General features: G+C 42.8%; 1 protein-coding gene across 1 annotated transcript in view; it reads left to right on the top strand.

Annotated features, from left to right (window-relative positions):
* Positions 1–1,591: 1,591 nt before the first annotated feature.
* The window catches only part of itga8 (integrin, alpha 8), a 41,130-nt gene continuing 20,929 nt past the window's right edge, over positions 1,592–21,792 (top strand). The window contains exons 1-13 of the mRNA XM_085292252.1: positions 1,592–1,983; positions 2,259–2,389; positions 4,571–4,671; positions 5,382–5,505; positions 7,241–7,302; positions 7,757–7,802; positions 9,643–9,768; positions 11,075–11,119; positions 12,452–12,495; positions 13,869–13,925; positions 14,067–14,119; positions 14,205–14,410; positions 17,728–17,925. Coding sequence (XP_085148378.1) covers positions 1,790–1,983; positions 2,259–2,389; positions 4,571–4,671; positions 5,382–5,505; positions 7,241–7,302; positions 7,757–7,802; positions 9,643–9,768; positions 11,075–11,119; positions 12,452–12,495; positions 13,869–13,925; positions 14,067–14,119; positions 14,205–14,410; positions 17,728–17,925 — 1,387 coding nt within the window. The 5' untranslated portion in view covers positions 1,592–1,789. The remainder of the gene's footprint in view (positions 1,984–2,258; positions 2,390–4,570; positions 4,672–5,381; positions 5,506–7,240; positions 7,303–7,756; positions 7,803–9,642; positions 9,769–11,074; positions 11,120–12,451; positions 12,496–13,868; positions 13,926–14,066; positions 14,120–14,204; positions 14,411–17,727; positions 17,926–21,792) is intronic.

The following is a 21,792-nucleotide window of genomic DNA, read 5'->3' on the forward strand; positions in this document are numbered from 1 at the left end:
TGTAGCTCAGCACACATGTATTTGTGTGTTTATATGTGGATGCAGAACGCTTGTTCCTCTCTCCGTCTATGCACAGGAGATGTGTAATATTACCTGGGTGTGTCTCTAATGGAGAAGGGATGTGGTTATAATCCGACATAACGCTCATTTTAAAAGTCTTATGGTGAGGTTTTACAGAGAGAAGAGAAATGAAGTCAAAGTGTTTAAAACATAAACCACCACTGTTCTCGTGCAGTCATCAATCCACAGTGACCTGCAGTAAATCTCTGATCAGGACACACTGGCAGATTGACAGGAAGTAACACGAACTGTATGCGAAGTAATGGTTCCACGTTTGGAAATAGGACGTCTGTGATCATTTTATTGGAGGCAAGGCAGTGGACAAAATGATTACGGATGGAAATGTGCACACCGGATACTCAAACTGAACTCTAAACCTGGAGAATGATGGCGTTACACAGACTGCAAAAAGCGCAGGACGTCTGGTGTCTCTTCACTCCATCATCCTTCTCGCCATGTCGTCCTGCGAGCGAAACTAAAAGAAACACATCTGCGCCTGCTTCTGTCTGCTCATGTTTTCAATTCTTTATTTCCTCTGTTCGTCTTAGATTTACTTTGAAACAGCTGAGAAAGAACAGAGACATTCCCTAAACCCATTTTCTCTCTGTCACAAACGGGCAGACACACAAACCTTTCACTCCTCTACAAAAAGGGAAAAGGGGGATGAGAGATGTGCAGACAAAGTCGAACAAGTCTGTGATAATAAAGTAAAATGAAGCAGAGGACACAGGTACACAGGCAGGGTTTGTACAGGTGTGGAAGTTTTCTTTTTATCTGTTAGGTGACGGTTACATCTTCTCACCTTTGCGGGGGGGATGAGAAAAAACGCTTCACTTTTGCGCTGCTTCACTGTGTTTTTACAACCCTGCGAGCCTGCCAGGGGAACTTAATTTATCACTAACGTCCCATAAAGCTTGGTTTAATTAAAACAAACTCCCCATGATAATAAGAGGCAGTTTGCGGGTTTGTGTCTTTTTGTTTCCTTCCTTTTATTTTCAATTTAAAAAAAAGGCTCTGATGTGTGCTGAGCTAAATATATTCTACTGCGTGGTCTGTCACCTCTTCAAAAGTTTTTTTTTGAAGGGGGGTGTTTTTTCTAAGATATGCAGCCTAACAAAACTAGCACATACCTCGATTTTTCTTTTCTTTTTCCCCTGCAAGTCGACATAATAATTACTGACATAATTACAAGTGATTATTCTCCACGGAAGGAAGCGCAGCCCTGTTTAACGGCATGGTTAGCCCGTAAAAGTAGGCTCTAATGTGCTTTAATTTACCAGTCTCTTTGCGTTTGCGTGCGCACTGGCCATATCTGCGCGTGCTCGGCCCAGTGTTTAATATTAGTTATTGTTTCGGGATGTCTTAGAAAAGCTCCTGTACTATAAAGGGAGCGGTGACGCGCCAGTCTCTTCTGCGCGCTCAGATGTGGGGTTTTTTTTTTTTTGGGGGGGGGGGGGGGGGTTGCCTTGTCATGTGTGGGGGGTAAAGTTTTGTGCGGAAGGCGGGGGCGCGGCTGTGTAGTGTGGAGGCTCTGGGCAGACTGGTGGTTTCAGGGTGTCAAGAGTCAGTTCTGGGCGAGCGCAGCAGAGTGCATGAAAGAAACCGGGAGCAGGGAGAGTTGGCGGGCTTAAACTCTGGACTGTGCGAGCAAACCTCACCTGCATCTTGGAATCTCTCTCACCCCCTGTCTCACTTTTTGGGAATAGTGGGAAGCTTGCTGTTCCTTGGGATGGAGCGTGGATGGGACGGTGTTTCATATGCTGGGATGTGTATTCTGGGTGTTCTGTCCGTGCTCTCGTCGGCGCTAAACGGAGTTTGGGGGTTTAACTTTTACGCAGAGCATCCCACAGTTTATAGGGGACCCGATGGAAGTTACTTCGGTTATGCTGTGGACTTCTACCAAGCTACCGCCGACAGCAACACGTGAGTGGCAACATCAGGGCTGAAGCTGTCCTGCAGAAGTTCTTCTTAAACTGTACCTGTACAAATTCAACACATTGCCTAACACTAATACTAATAAAATAATAAAGAAAAAGAGTGATGGGGGGAATAATGAAAATCCATGAGCGTCATTATCTGTCTTACCTCTGACAGATTAAGGAAAACAGAGTAAAAGGACCTGCCATGTATGAGAGTTTATGCATTGTTTGAAGAGTACATTGTCTTGCATATGTCTTGGTTTTTCTTTTGCCTATTAGGATCAGTGTGCTGGTTGGGGCTCCCAAAGCCAACACCTCCCAGCCCGGCATCGTAGAGGCTGGAGCCGTTTATTACTGCCCCTGGCCTGGGCTGCCTGAGAGCTGCAGACAGATACCCTTTGACAACTCCAGTGAGTTACCTGAAGCCTGTTTTCTCTCTGTCTTTCTCACTGACCTGAATAAACATGAGGTAGACTGCTGGTTTCTTTGCAGTAAATAGAAAGGATTACCCGTTTGAGCTGGACAAACTGTGAACCTGTCACAGTCATTGTTTCATGAGTTCTCATATAAGTGTTTTATTTAATACCAGAGATGAAATTGAACCATCATTTATTTCACTTGTAATAATTCCTTTTAGAATCATAGGTGGCCCCAGATGTTACTGGAATTGAAACCACTGTTTTATGACCTGTGTGTGTCTGTTTAAGTTGGCGCAAGTGTTATTGGATGAAAAGAGAGAGAGAGATGAGACATGTGGGTCTCATCAGCTTCCTGTAACAATAAAAAAAAGGAAAAAAAAAGTATGGCAGGTTTGCTGGTGGATTTCTTCATCATGTTGATTATGGTATCCAGTATATTATCAACAGTGGTGTCCAATCAACTTTTGTTGGTGGGTCTAATGTTTCTGACACACGCTTCTCTATCTGAGTTGGCATGTGTGTGTGTGAGAGAGAGAGAAAGAGGGAGAGAGAGAGGAGGGGGTAAACTGAATGCACATGGGAATTTAGTTTCCCTTCGGAAGAAAGGGGGATTGGGCGAGGTCTGCTTTTTATTAGATCTCGAAAATGTAACCGTCTCCTTTCCCTCCCCTCCATCAGTCTGTCCTTCTCTCTCTCTCTCTCTCTCTCTCTCTCTCTCTCTCTCTCTCTCTCTCTCTCTCTCTCTCTCTCTCTCTCTCTCTCACCTATTACAAGGACTTCTAACATCTTTGTGATGACCACAAAAAGTGAAGTGGTGAAGCAACTGGCTTATCAGTGCAGTGATAGGAGTAACTCTACTCTCTTGTAGTGTTATGGGCAGATCTAACATATCCAACAGGATCCAGAGAAAGATGTACATATATATAAACAGCAGATTGTAACTGAATTAACATAAAAACCTTCAATCCATAAGAAAAAACCTTTGAAGATGAAGCTGCAGTTGGAAGCCATACTGCTGCAGAGATCGTATATCTGTCATATTATTATACCACAGTGTGACTATGACTGGATAATTTATCAACAAGCAGCTGATGCGGAAATAGCTGATAGCTGATCAGCTGATAAAAGCACTGCTTCAGTGTTCTGCCTGAACTACAGCAAGGCTCCATGAAGATAAAGACTGAGATGTTTTGTTTTCTCTAAAGTTAATTACAGTTATTTTTCACCGAGGGGGGTTTAGTTTTAATTTGAAGTGTTTTGGGGGTTAATTTCAGGTTTGAGGGACAGAGGCATAAACTTAGTGGAACAAATTTGTGTGTGAAGTCATGTGTGCATCTTTCCACTACAATGGGGGGTTATGCACAAGTTGATTGATGACCGTGGCCACTGTGGATATTTCTAGAGTTACAGCAGACCCATTCTTACAGGTATAAACCAGACTAGGTAGGAGGCACATGCATACACACACTGATGCACACTGTACAAAGTATCCGGAGCAGAGTGCTGAGCATCTGTGTGCACTTGACTGGTTAATGTCCATATATCAACTTCACGTGCGTCTGATTATGCGTGTGCATGGTTTCAGTGACATTATGCAGATGTGTCAAGTCATGCCACTGAAGTGAAGTGAACAGGAGAAGGGATGGTATGCTATCACAGATTAATGATCGATTGGATGTCCGTGTGAGTTAAGAAGTCTGGAAAGTAAAGCTGAATACTCCACTGCTTCACGTCTGCTCTGCTGATGCATTGCTACTCGGTTTACCAGAAAAATGATGTTTTCATTTAGAAACACTTAAAAATGATGAATATTTTTGAAATTCTATTTTCCTTTTCCAAGAAGAGATGTAGCTAATGTTCACAATCGCACAAAATACATGCACATCTGAAAGCAACACCTCGCATAACCCGATCGTGGTTTTATGCTGTGAAGTTAATCATTCAATACCCTCATCCACTATTACTCAGGCTTTGGGAATAAAAGTGGCACTGATACTTAATTGAACCTGTATTGCCAACACTGCAATGTTAATGATTACAATCCTTTATAAAAATACACACACACACACACACACACACACACACACACACACACACACACACACACACACACACACACACACTCTCATATATACGGTACCCTTTATGTCTTTATTTTTTTTCTCTCTCCAGATAACAGAATGATTAAGGTAAATGGTACCAGAGAGCCTCTGGAGTTTAAGTCGCACCAGTGGTTTGGAGCATCGGTCAGAGCACACAGAGGCGAAGTGGTGGTGAGTGGAAATAAAGTCAGATATTATCTGAATCGTTTAACTTATCCCACACAGATTTTCCCCCTACATTCCCCTCTTTTCTAAAGAAAACTGATGAAATCTTAACTGATTTCAGATCAAGAGGGAAGGCGCACCAGCAAGTAGCTCTTCATGGTGACCATATTATAATAAGTCGTAAGTTAATAAGAATATCTAGGGTGATTAACTGGTGTCAGGGGATTCAGGTACAAGGGCACTACAATTTCATGCAAAAGCTGCAAGATTTTTTCATAAATGGAAATGACAAAGTTCCATGTAATGGCGTAAGAGCAAGCATTCCTCAGAAATATATCACACTCTGTCTGGTGAAAAGAAATTGTCACCATCAGGGTGGGAGTACAAGACACCGCCTTTGCAGACTTCCTGTGGCCAATTTCTCCATCATACCTTCCAACATAACTGTTAAACAAATCCAGGTGATTTGAGGAGTTTGGCACTCGCGCGGTGTCACACAGTTTTTGGTTTTTTGTGTATTGTTGCGACGCTGCTGCAGAGCACTTTGTTCTTAAATGTATTTCCTGTAACTGTAATGTCCTTTCTGTTGTGGTTGTATTTATCTGGCAGTTGCACTGACAGAAAGGGAACTTCCAAATGGATAATAAACAAAACTAACTATGGCCGTCATTTGTTTTTAAAACCGGAATCAAAGTGGGGTTTTTTTCATTGGGCAGGCATGCGCTCCTCTGTACCACTGGCGGACAGTGAAGATGAGTGGGGAGAAAGACCCAGTCGGGACCTGTTATGTAGCCGTCCAGAACTTCAGCGCCTACGCAGAGTACTCGCCATGCAGGACCAGTGAGTCACTCTGCAGCCCTGTCTGGAAATGTTTCCATCAACCTGTTGTTCCTTTCATCCTCTCCTCCCTTTGTTTTCTGCCTCTGCTATCAGGATAAACAGAAAATTAACCACGTCGCGTCGACCAGTAAGACACCACGATATCACATGACGTATACAAAGTGCATATTTTTCATTTTAGTGGACAGGAAAAAGCTGATGTTCACTAAAATTTCATAAAAACTTGCATTCATCATCTGTGATGTTGTTGCACCTACAGATAGCATTTGGTTTAGTTTTGGTTTTGAGATATATGCCTGAGATTTCCAGCACGTATATAAAATGAGCTGCTCGGAGCAAGAATAATCCTCAGTTTCTCTCCCGTGACCATCACAGTCAGGATTACAAAGATATCTGAAAACCCAGACGAACAAAACAAAAACCGTGTGCGTGGCGAGGTCCGGGTAGGGAAGGTATGGAATTGTGCTTCCAGAATAAATCACTTTCTCTGATGTTTTACAAGTTGCCACAGTAACCTGAAAATATATCCGTCACTAACAGTTTATCAGACTCTCTCTGTGGCCCTCTTCTTTCTGTCATCAGTTCTGTAAATGGAATTTATGGGATTTTCTTTTTTTCATTCTCACTTCCTTCCTGTGATCTCTCTCCCCCTGTGCAGCGATATGAGCCGGCATTAAAATTTGATAAGGAGAAATGAAGGCTATCAGGTGGCACATCATAAACCGCAGAGAAAACCTAGCCTTTGTTGTCCACACATACACAGACATTCATACTTGTGCTCCCTCTGGTCGTTGGTTCAAAGCCGTAAACTCAGCTCTTCCTGAGGAGGGAACGACTGTGCCCTGTTTTACAGGGGAAGTATTTCTGCGTCGTGTTTCTAAGCTTTTTCTTTTTAGTTTTCTTTATCTTAACATGTATGTGCAACCATTCAAGCGCACTTATAAACAATGTGTTAGGCTGTAACACATTGTTTATACGTGCGCTTGTGTAGTTCCGCATCATTAAAGGTCACTCCAGGGGGCCACTGAGATGGAGAACAATTTATGATTGGCACATGTTTTGTGTGTTCATGCGCTGTTAGATGAAGTAATTTAAACAGAAACACACACATCAGTGGTTTTACATTTTTATGTATGCCGTAAGTGCTTGATTATCTTAATTATCTAAATATTTATTTTGACAGTAGGTTGTAGTTACATGGTTTCATCTATTAGAAGCTATGATTTTGGCACAGTTGAATACCAGGAAATTGTCTCAAGACAAAAAAAAGTACCAATTAATTGTTGCATTGTTGGAATTTTGTCAGACCATTCAACATTAATACAGCAGAATCACAAATTCCCTCTTTTTTAATTCTACTTAATCCCTGTGAAGACTTGTGCCCTGCATTATTCCCAATGAGACGGTAAAATGCGGTTTGTTCAAAAAACCCAAAAAACACTCCTACTAGAGCTGCACTGTGTGTAGGTCTGCGTGCGTCCCACTCCACATGCATTTATCAGTATTTTTCTTGCAAACTTGATGACGAGGCCCCTTTGTGCTTAAGAAAGTCAGTGGAGAACCATGAACTGTTCTTCCCTCCTGTGTGGGTGAGACCTAATTGCCCTCTCGCTCTCTCTTCAATCTCAGGTAGTTTCTATGTGCAAGCCAAAAGTACTGCCCTAAAATAAGTAAGATATTCCTTTGAGCGCTTCTGTTGTTTCAGTTTTTGCATGTGTGTTCATGTTGCTTGCAGATGATCCAGACCCAGAGGGACAGGGATTCTGCCAGGCTGGTTTCAGTGTGGATTTCACCAAGGTATAGACTGGAGCGGCAGTTACCCTTTATTACCCAAAAACCTCCTGCACACAATTTGTCGCTTCTCAGAGTTCACGCAGAGAAGACTCCCATCAAAATTTATGGGCAATGGGAAGATCAGAGAGCATTTGTCCCTAGAGAAGCCTCCACGCCCGATGTGACCCATCGCCTCGTAACACAATAGACCAGGCACACATAAACACACTAACATATACACACGCATTCTTTCACTGTATAGTCAGTATGAACCTTGACCTTTCACTCATGGTCCGGCCTTACCCTCCTTACGTACAGGAAGCTGTCATTCTCTTCAAGATGTCAGAAGGCAGCGGGAATCATATGGGCACATTCACACAGCTATACACATTTTATAAACCTCTAGTCACACTTGCACAATTTATTTAATAACAATTCCTCCAATATGACTAAGCCTACTTAATTGTATTTATTCCAGGAAGGAAAGCTGGTGGTAGGAGGACCTGGAAGCTTTTACTGGCAAGGTAACTGAAACAGCAGTGTGTAAACCTTTGTTTGCTCTCTCTCTTGCAGTGATTTCATCAGTGGGACAGTGTTCAAATCAGAGAAAAGAATGGAGATGAGTTTAGCAGTCGGGACAGCCCACCTACACACATATGCACACTGGACACACTTTCCAAATCTTACCGAAGCGAAGGTGGAAAAAAAATGCGTCCCTTTCTCTGCAACCCTTTTATATTCGCTTTTCCTTTCCTCCTTTTTTTTTTTTTACTTAATGCGTCGCTCTGTCTGAAACGGTGTAACAGGAAGTTGGTGTTTGGGCTCTGTAATGAGCTGATCAGGGGGTAATGGAGTGGAGGACCTGCCCCTCTGCTCCTCAGAGGAGCTTGGGGAGCTCTGAGGGGAGAGGAAGAACCTCAAGCCGAGGCAGCAGGGTTGAGAAGGACAAAGGAAAGGGGTGGCAGAGAGAGAGAGCAGACAGGACGGCCTGAGTGATAGAGCCCGGCGATGGAGATGACAGAGAGAGAAGTGATGGAGTATGTTGATGAGAGTCAGACACAGAGCAAAGAAGCAGAACGATTTATCTCCTTGATAAAGTCAGAGCTGAGGTCAGTCAGATTGCTGGATATGCATGGGTAGTCTAAGCAGAGGGATGAAGTGTCTTAATAGGTGTAGACACAGCTTGAGTGTGTCATAGTTAAGCTGGGGAAGTGTAGCGGTACTCCCCCTGCTCCAGGTGTTACAGCGCGTGTGTGTGTGTGTTATCCAACATTGTGCAGCTGCTTGCAAGGAGAAAGGACACAATTATTCATCACTTGAACAAACTCATTTCTCTTTGCTTTCTTTGTAACCTAATGATCTTTGACCTCTGAGGCACATCAGCAGCTTAAAAAAAAGAATAACGTAAGACATAATGTGTTTTTCAAAAAAGAGAGAAAGGAAATAGATTCATTTTTTTATTCAGAGATACAATGATTACTTATTGTTAAATAATGAATGCTGTGGCATAAAGGACTGCACTAGACAGACATCATACACACCCTAATGGACTGCTCTCTCTCTCTCGCCGTGCCCTCAGCACTGGCACGGCAGCCTGCCTCCAGTTAAAACACTTCCTCCAAATGTTTATAAAAGCACTCAGCCTGGATTTTATGGCCTCTAATATACAACAATTATCTTCAGCCTTCAGCTTGATTCATCCTCCAACAAACTCACATAAAGCCTTGTTATCGCTGAGTGAAAAATAACTCGAAATTAGCAGCACTGATTTATGCATCTCTGTTAACAGTTTATCTCCTCAATCAGGTTGTAGTTTAATAATGAGTCGACACGGTGATATGAGATAAAGCCGGCACAGTGTGTGAGAGAGGGAGGATGAAGGGCTGCGAGAGGAGCTGAGGGGAGGGTTAAGAGGGCACATTTCCCTCCCCATCAGTACACACACATTAAGGAGGATTTATGGAAGGCTGAAGGCGGCCAGAGATAAAATCATTTGTTTGTCTGACCTCTTGTTCTACAGCAGAGGAAGGGTGTTGTTTGTGTGCGCACACCTATAATTCAGAAACCTTGTGATGGAGAGGGCAGCATTCTTCTTGGGAGTTTTTAAAGGCGTATTGGCCAAACGTATCAGCTTTTTGTTCTGCAAGAACTAAGATGTGTAAGTGTTTCTGCCTCTGAGAGGATTGTGCGCTGTCTGTGTCTTTCATGTGGAGCGAGCCGTCCAGCTCCAGCAGTTATCTGCAACAGTGGACAGCAGGGCTCCCTACTCGGAGTCTGAGCTTAAACCGCTGCCTATAAACAGATGTGGCTTTCAGATTGATTGTTTTTCTCCATCCGTGTGTGTGTGTGTGTGTGTGTTTGCAGGTCAGGTGATGACAGCAGGGATAGCCGAGATACTGAATGGCTATTCGTTAAAGGCAGTGCTGAGACAGGTTTCAGGAGAGAAACACACAAGAGCTGCTGAAGACACACACGACGACAGCTACCTTGGTAACATGCATTAACAAACACACACCCAAACTTACATTCAGGTCTATAATTATTTAGACAGTTTTTGTAATTGTTGCCTCTGTACACCACCAAAGTGGATTTTTAAATCAAACAATCAAGATTTAATTAAAGTTTAGAGTTTCAGCTTTAATTCCAGGGGTTTAACAAAAGTTTACTATTCATTCTTTAAGAGTTACGGCCATTTTTATACACAGTCCCCCATTTGCAGAGGCTCAAATGTAGCTGGACAGCTGACTGACAAGCAGGTGAGGTTGTTCTCACATCATTTTAAGTTAAACAGAAATTAAACGCAAATTGTTAAGCTTTCTTTTTTATCTTTTCAATGAAACTCTTAATATGAGGTCCAAAGAGATACAAGTAAAGGAGGCCATCATTCGTCTAAAAAGGAAAATAAACCTATCAAACAGATAGCAAACGCCCTAAGAGAGTGGCCAAATCCACAGTCTGGTACATTCTTAAAAAGGAGTGCACTGGTCAGCTCAGCAACACCTTGAGGCTTGAATGACCGCAGAGGTAAACATACTGCAGGATTCTTTGTTTGGTTAAGAAAAAGCCCTTCAAACACATCACTAAAGCAAAAACATTGTGTATTTCTGATACTTTGCAATAAAAAAGACTTTCATGATGGAAAGTCAAGAGGCTTTGCAACATAGTGCAAACCACTCTTTACACTCAAGGACAAGAAGATCCGATTTGACTGTCAGATGACATTTAAAAGACGCTGAACATTTTCAAAGCAAGACGAAGGAGAGAAACAGCTCATGATCAGAATCCTACCACATCACCCGTGAAACATAGTGGAGGCAATACTATGTTATGGGCATGTATGGCTGCCAGTGGAAGTGGGTCACTATTGCTCATTGATATAACCACTGATAGAAGTATCATTATAAAATGTGAGGTGTGGGGGCTGTGCTCTCTGCTCTGAGACAAATCCAGCGAAACTGATTGGATGAGGATACTAAAATGTGCAAAAGTGACCCAGGAGTTTGTCATGGCAGAGAAATGGGATATTCTTCAGTGGCCAAGTCAGTCACATAATCTCAACCCTACAGAGTGTGTGGTTCATTCTGTACTTCAGGCAGTCATTGACTGCAAACGATTTTCATTGAAGTATTAAAAAACCTTCATGTTTTAAATTAGTTCATTTTCCCTGTTACATTTGAGCCTCTGGAAATGTCGGAATACTTATGGACCCAACTTTATGAACAAATCATAACACAATTGATAATATTAGACAACTGCAATTGAATTATAACCACATGTGCAACTGATTTCTCCGTAGGTTACTCTGTGGCAGTGGGAGAGTTTACGGGAGACTCAGAACAAGGTGAGAAATGCAAGAATTCATTAGATTCGAGGAACCTCCTGAGAACATCGGCAGTCTCTCCTGCAGCGCCGTCTAAAACGTTGCATGTTTGCGCTTTCTCTGAGCGATAGAGAGTGGACAGCTGTGTGACTTTGCCTTTGTCTGAACTTAGCGGCAGTAATTAAAACTGTCTCTGTACGTCTGGGTCATGACCCTGAGTGGACAGGACTTCAAGGACTACTGATAAAGGGCTTTCCTGTCCTCCATTTGGAGTGATTAGAATGATTATTGGCAGACTCTGCAAACCTCTTCATGTCTAGAGTGGGTCCAGAATCACGTCTGGATTTGAAATATTAGGTGAAAAAGCGCTCAGGCATGCACATATTTGTGTTTTATAAAGGATTTGCAGGTGGGGAAAAGTGCCTTTGAATTTATCTTCAGCTTTTCAAATGTGTGCTTTTTAGAGCCAGAATAAATTCATAGAAGTTATGAGTACTAGAAATGTACAAATCCTTTCATTTTTTAAGTATTGTACCGCGTAGATACACTCTGGTATATAATCGTGGCTTCTCTTTAGGTGCTGCTAAAGTTCTTTTTGATGCCATAACTTTGTGTGTGTTTCAAACGGGACAATTTCAACCAAAACTAAAAGAAAACAAAATGTTTCCAGCCACAGTGTCACCACATCACTTTTTAAACCAATTTTTTTTACTTCCTCTTTAAACAGCGTCACCACACGGTTTCACGTTAGCTTTATACACCCCCCCTCCCCAGTGTCACTTTGCTAATCAGCATTTAGTGGGATTTTTACGGGACAACCTTGTGTTTACATACCCCCATACCAACCCTGCAAAGGCCCTGAACCGCCTAAAGCGCAACACATGTCAGAGAGTCTTAAAGAGAGCCTAAAGAGGTTACACATGCCTGCTGATGCACTGTGTTGTGGTGCAAAGTTTGTTGTGGTCTTGTTCCCTAAACCCTCTTCAGACTGGAGAACTGGTTGTAACTGGGAGCTCTGAGTGAAGATGAAGCTGAGAATTACTGGTTAATAGGCCCGCGGTTCAGCCTGTTGAGTAGAGCCAGAAGGCAGGAAGTGGGGACTCTGTCTTCTCGCTCTGGGTGGGACCCTCAGATCGTCACTTTAAGTTCACAACACTGCACTCATCAATCAATACACACGCAGAGCCCGAGCATCCAATCACTTACTTTGTTCTCTGCGACACTTGGCTGTGAGGTCGGTGGGGGTTTCAGGCTTTTGAGACAAACCTCTGTCACTTTTTTCCCCACTGTCTTTTCCGCTGTGCATCTTTCTCGCACCAATTTGACTCTTTGCTTTATTTTTATGTTTTCCAGAGCTGTTAGCTGGAGTCCCAAGAGGAGCGCAGAACTTTGGATATGTGAGTATGGACGGACAAGCCAGTTAGAAGATCGCAGTTTCATTTAGAAACAACCAACTGAGAGACAAAAGAAAAATGAAACAGTGGGAAGTCCAGCAAATATAGATGCTTATTTAAAGTATGTTAAATATTTGAATAAGAAGAAATATCATATGCTGTAGCCTTCACAGTCACCAGATCTTGAATCAACTTATTGCATATGTGGGATTTTTGACGCTTTACTCCACCATGACCAAACACTTTTCAAAGAAATATCTTCGAGAAGAGTGATGTTCATTCAGTTGAGTGCCAGTGACTTGTCGACAGATATCTTAGATATAATTGGCGGCTCGGTAGCCTAATAAGACATTTCATGCAGATGTTTCCTTTAATTTGTCTTGCATCTGTATTCCATCTGCATGTAAACTTTTATTGTGAAGATGTGTGAAAAACCTGCACTCAGACACAAACATGCAACATGAAGTCTTTGAAATTTGTCTGCTGACACAGAAATCTACTTATGTTTGCGCGTATGCCAGTAAACTTTAGTTTGCCTCTTTTTCTTGTATGGGAACTTGTCCCCGGGGCTCACTGTGTCAATCCTCCGTAATGACACACAGCTTCTGCTGCATATGAAGGCCAGTGGCCCCACGTAACCCCGCTAGCCCTCTTTGACACACAAATACACAAACACACGACCTGTGACAGTGTGTTCCTCATCCCGACGTTGTAGTTGCTGCAAGACTGTCCCTTGGTGTACAGACTGGATGCCACAGAGTAGGAGGATGTAGCTGGTAATTGGTGCAGTAGATGGAGTGATGCAGGTAGACCTGACAGTGGAGTAGCTGTCAGTCCTGATCAGAATCTCTCTGCAACATATTTGACAACTGACAGCAAAGGAAAATGAAATCTCAAGTTGTTGATTTAATATTTCTTTTTACACGTCCTCATCCGTCTGTGTTCATAAGTCTATCCCTCTTTAGTACGTCTCTGAGACATGTGTGATTGGGTCAGCTTGTATCCTCCACATGTGAGGGTGTGTGTGTGTCTGTGCATGTGTGTGTATGTGTTGCCTCCGGCTCCCTCCATGTGGTTGTTATTTCAGTTCTTATGAAGGAATTCTCAGCCTTCCCCCCCTTTCCTCCATCTCTCCCTGCAACCAGGGTTAAAAGGGGGGGGGGGGGGGGGATGAGGGGAAAATGGTAAAAGCACAAAGAGGATGGTGGTGGGGGCGGGGGGGTGTTCGGTTAAATAAAACAGTTTTTTTATGCGGTTTCTGACTTTTTTCCAACATTCTTTATGTGCCTGTTTGTCAGACTGCTCCGCCGTGTTTACTGCTCGTACACTAGGGGGACAAAGCTCGGTGCCTTATTAGTCATGTCTGCTTGCTTTAGGTGGCGATGATCAACTCCACCAACATGACGTTCATCCAGAACTTCACAGGGGAACAGGTAGGGCCATCAACACATCACAGTCTCAGACTATCACATATACGAAGCAGCGTATTTGAAATTAGTATTAGATGAAAGTCATGCAGCTTTGTCGGGGTTTGGTTAAAGTGCTGTAGCCTTCCTTCCTTGTCTGTCCATCAGATGGCCTCCTATTTTGGCTACTCTGTGGCTGTAACTGACTTAAATGGAGATGAGTAAGTAGAAAACATCTCGGTCTCTCCAGATGCTTACACTTTCTATTCTATGTATGATCACTAATTCTTCACCCTGCCCTCCCAGGACAGATGACGTGCTGGTTGGAGCACCCCTTTTCATGGAAAGAGAGACGGAGAGCAAACCCAAGGAGGTGGGCAGGGTATACCTGTACCTCCAGCTGGCTCCACTCACTTTTTCTGAACCTGTCGCTCTCACCGGCACCTACACTTTTGGACGCTTCGGCACAGCTATCGCACCGCTAGGAGATGTCAACCAAGATGGATACAATGGTAGGTCTGAGCCTTTCCAAGTAAAGGAGAAAGGGGAAAAAAAGATAAATTGACATGGATTAACTTAATCAGAAAAATGAAAAGATACAAGTAGAGCTATAGAAGGGGACAGATATGGAGAAGGGAAAATTTGTTTGATTATATTTTTCCTAAACCTGAATGAACCTTCTTTTATGGGCCAATATTTTCAGGTTAACGTGATAAAAGAACAAATCTTTTTTTCTGTTCCTGTGCTGTTTGCATGGTTATGTCACTGGCTGAGGAAATGCTATCAGATGCTGCTGTGTGAGAAAACCTAAAGTTCTCCTGCCAATCAGGAAGTGTAGTGATGAAAGGTTGTCCGTGTGAGTGGTGTCTTCCTGTGACGATCCGCCAAAGGTCATGTGTCTATGTGTGTCTGAGTTATTTTTAGCTCACCAGATGTGCCCTGAGATAAAAATCATCTGGGAGTTTTTGTCCTGCAGCCCGGAGTTCATTCCTCTTCGATGTGTTTGTTTTATCCCCATATTGATTGTACAAATACAGCCACACACACACAAATGCACACCATGTAGCCTGGAGCCCAAATGTTCTGCAAAACTAAGGCTTGTTGATTGCAGCTATAAAAAAATTGAATGAATGAAGGCGCATCTAAGCCTCCCATCACATCAATCCCGCTGAATTGTCCTTTATTTATTTATGGAGAGCATGTGTTAATGAGCCTACCACGCCTTTACAGTCATTAACCATTAGATCAATAACCACTGGATCAATACTGATGGTTTTTCAGACTAGAAATGTAAATAACATCTGCTCTCTGTTAGCGTGCAACAGTCTCTGAGGGGCACTGATGTGACCTAAGATCTGCCTCCTGAAGTGCCATGGAGACAAAGTACTTACTGAGAGTTAATCTATTGAGTGCACATCCACGTCTGTGCACGATTTCATTATTCAGTATTATAGTGTAGAATCTCAAAGGAGGGACTGTGATCAAGGCTTTCAGCGGCTTTTCTTTGCTAATGTCAAACCCAAACCGTGGACCATACCTGTGCCCTCGTGTGTCCGTGTATAATCAGAAACAGACCGGTTTCTTTCTCTCCGATGAGCTCTTCCACATCATGATCATCACTCCATTTCCAAGATTCTTCTTAAAAGTGGAACCATACCCATTTTGTCTCATCTCCGTGGCTTTACTTGCTGTCAACTGTCAACACATTGCAATTTAGCTAATTTCATTTTCCATGTGGTTTCTTTTGTTTTTCATTTTTATCGGCCAACGCTGTCAGTATTTTTCACAAAGTGTCGGGCTGTTTTTGTCTGAGAAACAGTTCTGTAGTTTTGGTCTCAGTGATCACAGTGGGTGTTCAGTGGGTGTTCTTGATGCTCTTCTTTTTGCTGCACATTCTGAGATGTTGTTGAGCAATGCCCATGAGTGACTTTCACATTATGTGAAGACTTTTTAAAAAAAATTTCTTAACTCAGCTATTCAGTTATGTACACATACCCACACATAGACATACAGACTCTCACACAGGCTCATATATACACTTGCACACACACATGGTTGCATTTATCGTCTCTACCCCACAATCTGCTTCATGTGGAACTAGTTGTTTAGACTGAGAGAGGGGGGGTCCGGAGACAAACAGGATATCTCGAGGTGCTTGGACAGCTACAGTGCTAATGGGTACTTTAATACAGGATGGTGTGACACAGAAATTTAGAGGTAAAACAATAAACTCAAATCTGCTTCTACTTCATCTGCACAGGAGCTTACTGTATCCGAATGCTTATATCTCTTTCTTTGCATTTAGATCCCCCTTTCCTTTACAGATACTTACTTCATTAGTCACACCTTGCTAGTACCGAGTTGGTTCTTTTTGCCTTCAGATCTACCTTAAATCTTCATGGCATAAATTCGACAGTCTGCTTAAAACATTCCTCAGAGGTTTTGGTCCATATTGACATAATTGTATCACATAGTTGCTGCAGATTTGTCAAGTACGTGGTGCAAATCTGCCATTTCACCACATCCCAAAGGTGTTATATTGAGATTTGGCAAGATGCTTTCATGTCTATGCTTTCATGTTGTTTACAGCAGTTTTTGTAGTGGAAATCGAGACTCGTCAGACCAGGCGACGTTGTTCCAGTCTTCTATTGTCCGGTGTTGGTGAACGTGCTAACTGTAGCCTTAGTTTCCTGTTCTTAGCTGATGGAAGTGGCACCTGGTGTGGTCTTCTGCTGCTGTAGCCCATATGCTTCAAGGTTCAAAATGCTGTGCATTCAGAAATGCTCTTGTGCATACCTTGGTTGTAACGAGTGGGCATTTGAATTGCTGTTTCCTTCCTATCAGCGTGAAGTAGCCTGGCAACTCTCCTCTCACCTCTGACATAAACAAGGCATGTTTATGTCAGAGTGTGGGAAAATCTCAGTATATCAGCACTTTCTGAAATACTCAGCCAACCATCCTAACCAGTGCTAACATCCATACTATGTTCAGAGTCACTTAAATCACCTTTATTCTCCATTCTGATCACTCTCAGTCTGAACTTCAGCAAATTGTCTTGACCATGTCTACACCTAAATGCATTGCGATTGGCTGAGTGTATATATCTACATGTCTGAAGATATTTCTAAAGGAAAGGTTAATATTTTGGTGAACGATGTGCGATTTGCTTTCCTCTTGAGAGTTAAATCAGAAAATATGTTCCAGAGTAACAAAATACAACTACCTACTTTTTACACGTTACACTTAGAGTACAATATTTCATCCAAGACATTAACCGCTAAATGCAACAAGCTGTTTATGCACTGTTTTAGAAGTTTAAAGCATACGGTGGTAATGACTCCAATTTAGAGAGGCAGGTTTGTTTACATTTAGCCAGGTTAACTGCTATGCTCCGGTTTTCATCTGGCCTCTCACCCAGTGACAGCTAAGATAGGCTCCATCCCTGCCATAACCCTAAGCAGATAAGAAAACGAGTTAATATTCTTTTCCTCTGTTTCCATGACTTGGTACCTTGTTCCATTTCCTATTTAAACAAATATTTCCCATGCTGAGAATAACATAAACAGTGTTTATAGAGATAAGGATAGATAAAGCTGAGCCAAGATTAAAAATAAATTTGTAAAAAAAAAGTAGAAAAACAAACAAAAAAAGACGTAAGTAAATGGCCTAGCTGCCATGATCGCTCAGTTTATGACGGTCAAGCTCTTTTCCTTTCCTCTTTCCATTTCCTTGTACCTGTATAATTTCCTCTGCTCCCGTCTCAAAGGGACTTTAACCCTGTTGATGTCTAAACCATGCATATGTGTGTGTGTGTGTTGTCATCCTTCAGACGTGGCAGTGGGCTGTCCGTTCGGAGGTGAGGAGCGTGGAGGGAGAGTCTTGATCTTTAATGGCAACAAAGACATATCCACACAAGGTATGACGCTCAGCCAGGAGCTGAGGGCGGCCCACGCCCCAAGTGACAGTTTGCCTGGATTTGGATTCACTCTGAGAGGAGGCCAAGATGTGGACAACAATCAGTACCCTGGTAAATACTCAACAAATCGGCCCGTCTCTACTCAGCTCCCCGCGTTATAATCAAGATTCTCTCTCAGGCTCGCATTCTTTCGCTTCTCGACTTTCCTTCCAGCTCCTCTCATTACAGCCTTCCTCCTCTTCATTCTTAACCTCCACATTTCACCGTTCCCCCATGCACCCCTCCACTACCATCTCCATGTTCTCCCCATTTTTGCTTTCCTCCTTTTCTCTGGTAAAGTCATCAGAAGCGGGTATAGGGATTTGTGCCATCAACTTCTGCCGCATCCATTCTTTAGAGATTTACAGTACTCGAGTAGGAGAGAAGACATGAGAGTGGGAGAAAAAAAAAGAAGCACAATAACACATTCTCCTCATGTTCAGTCTGCCAGACCTACAAGCCTCTGTGTATAACCTCAAAACTGTGAGCAGACAAAGCAGCATTCAATCAACTTACATGCAGCAACTCCCTAGCCTTTTTTGGCACCTTCTTACTATACCACACACCTTCACCTTATGTCTTCTGAAAATAATGTCAAAACTAAACTGGAACACACAGAGAAGGGGCCATTTGGAGGTTTTTGTAGAACACACAAGTTTCTAGTCCACGAAAAAGATTTGAAACAAAGCAGGTCTGTAAAACCACGCTTTTACTACCTAATTTTCTCCCCAATTTGGAGCCATCCGGCTCTCAGCATTAATTTTGCTTAAAGCTTCCACAGATTGGGCTGAAAATGAGAATTTGTTTAGTTTCACCTTTTGTCTTTGCCCCCTCCTACTCCTACTCTTTGGCGGTTTCCCTTTTCATTCTGCTGCAATAACAGATTTCTTCATTCCACAAACAGGATACAAAGGGAAATAATAACGCGCAAGTTCACATGCATGGCTTGTGATCAGTTTCACTGGCAGCTAGCAGAGTGTATGTTGAGCACGGGCCAGGCTCCAGGTCATAGTTAGACCTGCGCAGACCCACTGCAAATCAGAGATCAGAATTAAAAACAGTGTACAATAAATACACACACAGGAGTTACAGGTTAAAACTGGCGGAGGCCCTTTGGGAGGAGCACGCAGAGAAGAAACTCATGGGTGGCACAGCTTTCTGCCAACACGCACACAAACGTATAAACACGCGCGCACACAGACATGCAGGGCTCGTGTCGTCTGTCATTAGAGAGCTTGCTGACGGAAGTGAGGCACACACACACGCACACGGTGTGTCGTTGGCAGGCTAGTAAAGTCACACTGTTCAAAGGAGCCTGAGACGTTTGATCAGCATTATGAGAGGACTGCAAAGGCGTCTGGGAGGCCTGCTACAGCTGCCATGCGCTCTCATTGTGATTAAATGTCATTAGTCGACCACAGGAAGATGGATGATGACTGTGCTCCAGTTTTATGGATTTTTATCTTTAAGAATCATTTCAGATATTTGTCTTTGGATTTCAGATCAAGCAGCGTGGAACTAAACGAAAGGTAGATAGGACAAAACCTGAAAAAGCAGGCGGTACAGGGATCAAAATAACACACACAGCTCACTGCTTCAAATCAATCTTCATTAAATCACAGACATATCTGATTTTGTGCAAAACGGCCGGGGTCAGTTGTGTATCACATTGCCTTCAAATGCAATTTTGGTTTCATTTAACAGGTTAAAGGCCAAAAACCCACAATGTTTACCCGACAGTCGCTCTCGCTGAAAGACTTTTTGATTCGTGTTTATTTGGTTGGAAAGTGCAAAATTGATTAAAGGCCTCCAAATCAACTCTAATATTTGGCGCCCATTTTTATTCTCATTTCATGCATGATACAGGGCCTTGGTACAGCCACTCAGTCTAGCACAGGTTAACCTTCCTTCTAAGTAACTTTCCTCTGATTGGCTGCCCCTCTCAGGGTTTTTTGAACAGCAGGTGGGTGGCGCGTCAGTGCCTGAGATCACCGTATTAAGGATTTAACCTCTCAGTGACACCTCACGGAGCCTAGAAAGTAGCAAAAACTGCCTGAAACAGAGCATTTAGAGTAATCTGAGCTTTTGGCACACCGGGATTACTATCTCTGACGTGTTTAATATAAACCACCTCTCAGCACTGGGTATATATGACAAAATAAATAAAAGCACTAAGTGTGTAATAGGTGCAATTTAAACAAAACCTGCCATACTATGCAATCTAGAAATAATCCAGGCAATTATCCTGCTCTGTGGTGTAAAAATAGTGTTTCAAATGTGTGTAATGGCTGGCAATTTATTGAATTGTCCTAAAACACCACACATGAATCCAAGAATGAGGAAAACCTCTCTCTGAAAAACTACCTCTTTTTCCACTGAGAGCCACTGATCTTTGGCATTTCATCATCGTGTCCGATCCCCCGCAGCTTTCAGGGCATACATCCACTGACAGCTTGACAGTCTGTCTAAACTCTGGATGGAGGTTGTGTTTTCATAGCCCAGGATGGACACCATCAGCTAGCAGCTCAATTACCGAAATCATACCTGCACCTAGAGATGCCCTCGTTGAGTGATGCAGCCTGCTCGTGTGTGGCTATGGCTCAGTGGGTCTCTGTACACACACCAACCTCAAATCAACAGTGGTGGGCAAGCTTTCCTGTGTATACGGAAATGGAAATGACATGGAAAAGGAAAGTAGGCCGTTGGTTGATTTAGCTCCGGATGAAGCCATGTGCAAACTTAAACTCTTAACCCTGAAGGCACCCTATCCTCAAATAAGCCTCATGTCATGCGTCTTTTTTAGCAAATGCAAGCATTAAAATAAAACAGCCAGCTGATGACATGAGTGGAGTTACATTTTCCAGGTTACATAACTGCTACAGTTGGATGGGCTCTCCCTCTCACCTCCTTCTCTGTTTCTGCTAAAAAACACACCTTCTTCTGATGGCTTTCACAGATTGTGATTTAAAAGCCAAACATCATCCTTTTCTGTCTACACCTCACCTTCTTCTGCTTTTCCCCCTCCGTTCCCAAACTCCAAAATACCAACATCTTCACATCCGTCCTCATTGTAGCATTTTTAGTATAACACACACACACTTACATAGTGACATAGCACACCCCAGGAGAAAAGAGACAAGGCCTAAATGTTTAATGCTGTGGTGTCAGGGGGACTCTGCGACTGCAGCCAAAGGCAGAAACAGATGTGCCTCACTCAGATTCAATTAGTCCCTTTCTTCTTAAATACACAGGAGAGGAGTGGCACAGCAAATGACAAGCGAGGGTTACAAGACTACACTTCCACTTGCTTCCATCCGTTGTCCTCATGCAGCAGGTTACCACAACACGAAGGGGCTGGTAGTTGATATTAGTGCTGAAATAGTCAGCTGATTAATGATGCTATCAGCACAAAACTGATTAAGTGTCTCTCGCTGTTTGTCTTTACAGTTTTGTTATGATATATCAAAGAAATTCTAGATGGAATCTGAGATGCTGCAATTTTTCCACCGTGGAGATTTGAACTTTTGCCCTTATACCCAACCATGGAGACTAAATTATTTAAAGGCCCAACATTAATAAACTAATCATAAGAATAATAAGAGATTAATTAATAATGAAAATAGTCATTTTCTGTAGCCCCCGTGGCCTCTTGCTGTGCAGTCTCTCTCAACATCACACGGCTTAGGTTTCTGCTGCATCTGGCAGCGGTGGCTTGCATCCATTAAGTGCCTCTCTTCAGTTTCACATTGTTTTAATCAGCTCTCGTGTGTGTGTGTGTGTATATGTGAGTCCGTGTCGGCGTGCGGCTTTCATTGGTATGTGTCCCCCGACCGCAGCCATTAAATACCGGCTCCATTTTAAACTTTGAGAGCCAATTAAAAGTGTGTGTTCATCACAAATCCCATGAAAACAAATAAAAATCACATATAGATGAAATCT

The sequence above is a fragment of the Mchenga conophoros genome, linkage group LG11, assembly GCF_057382185.1.
Source record: "Mchenga conophoros isolate Kocher_MC1m ecotype Shallow Benthic linkage group LG11, M_conophoros_male_GT1.1, whole genome shotgun sequence".
Lineage (NCBI taxonomy): Eukaryota > Metazoa > Chordata > Actinopteri > Cichliformes > Cichlidae > Mchenga > Mchenga conophoros.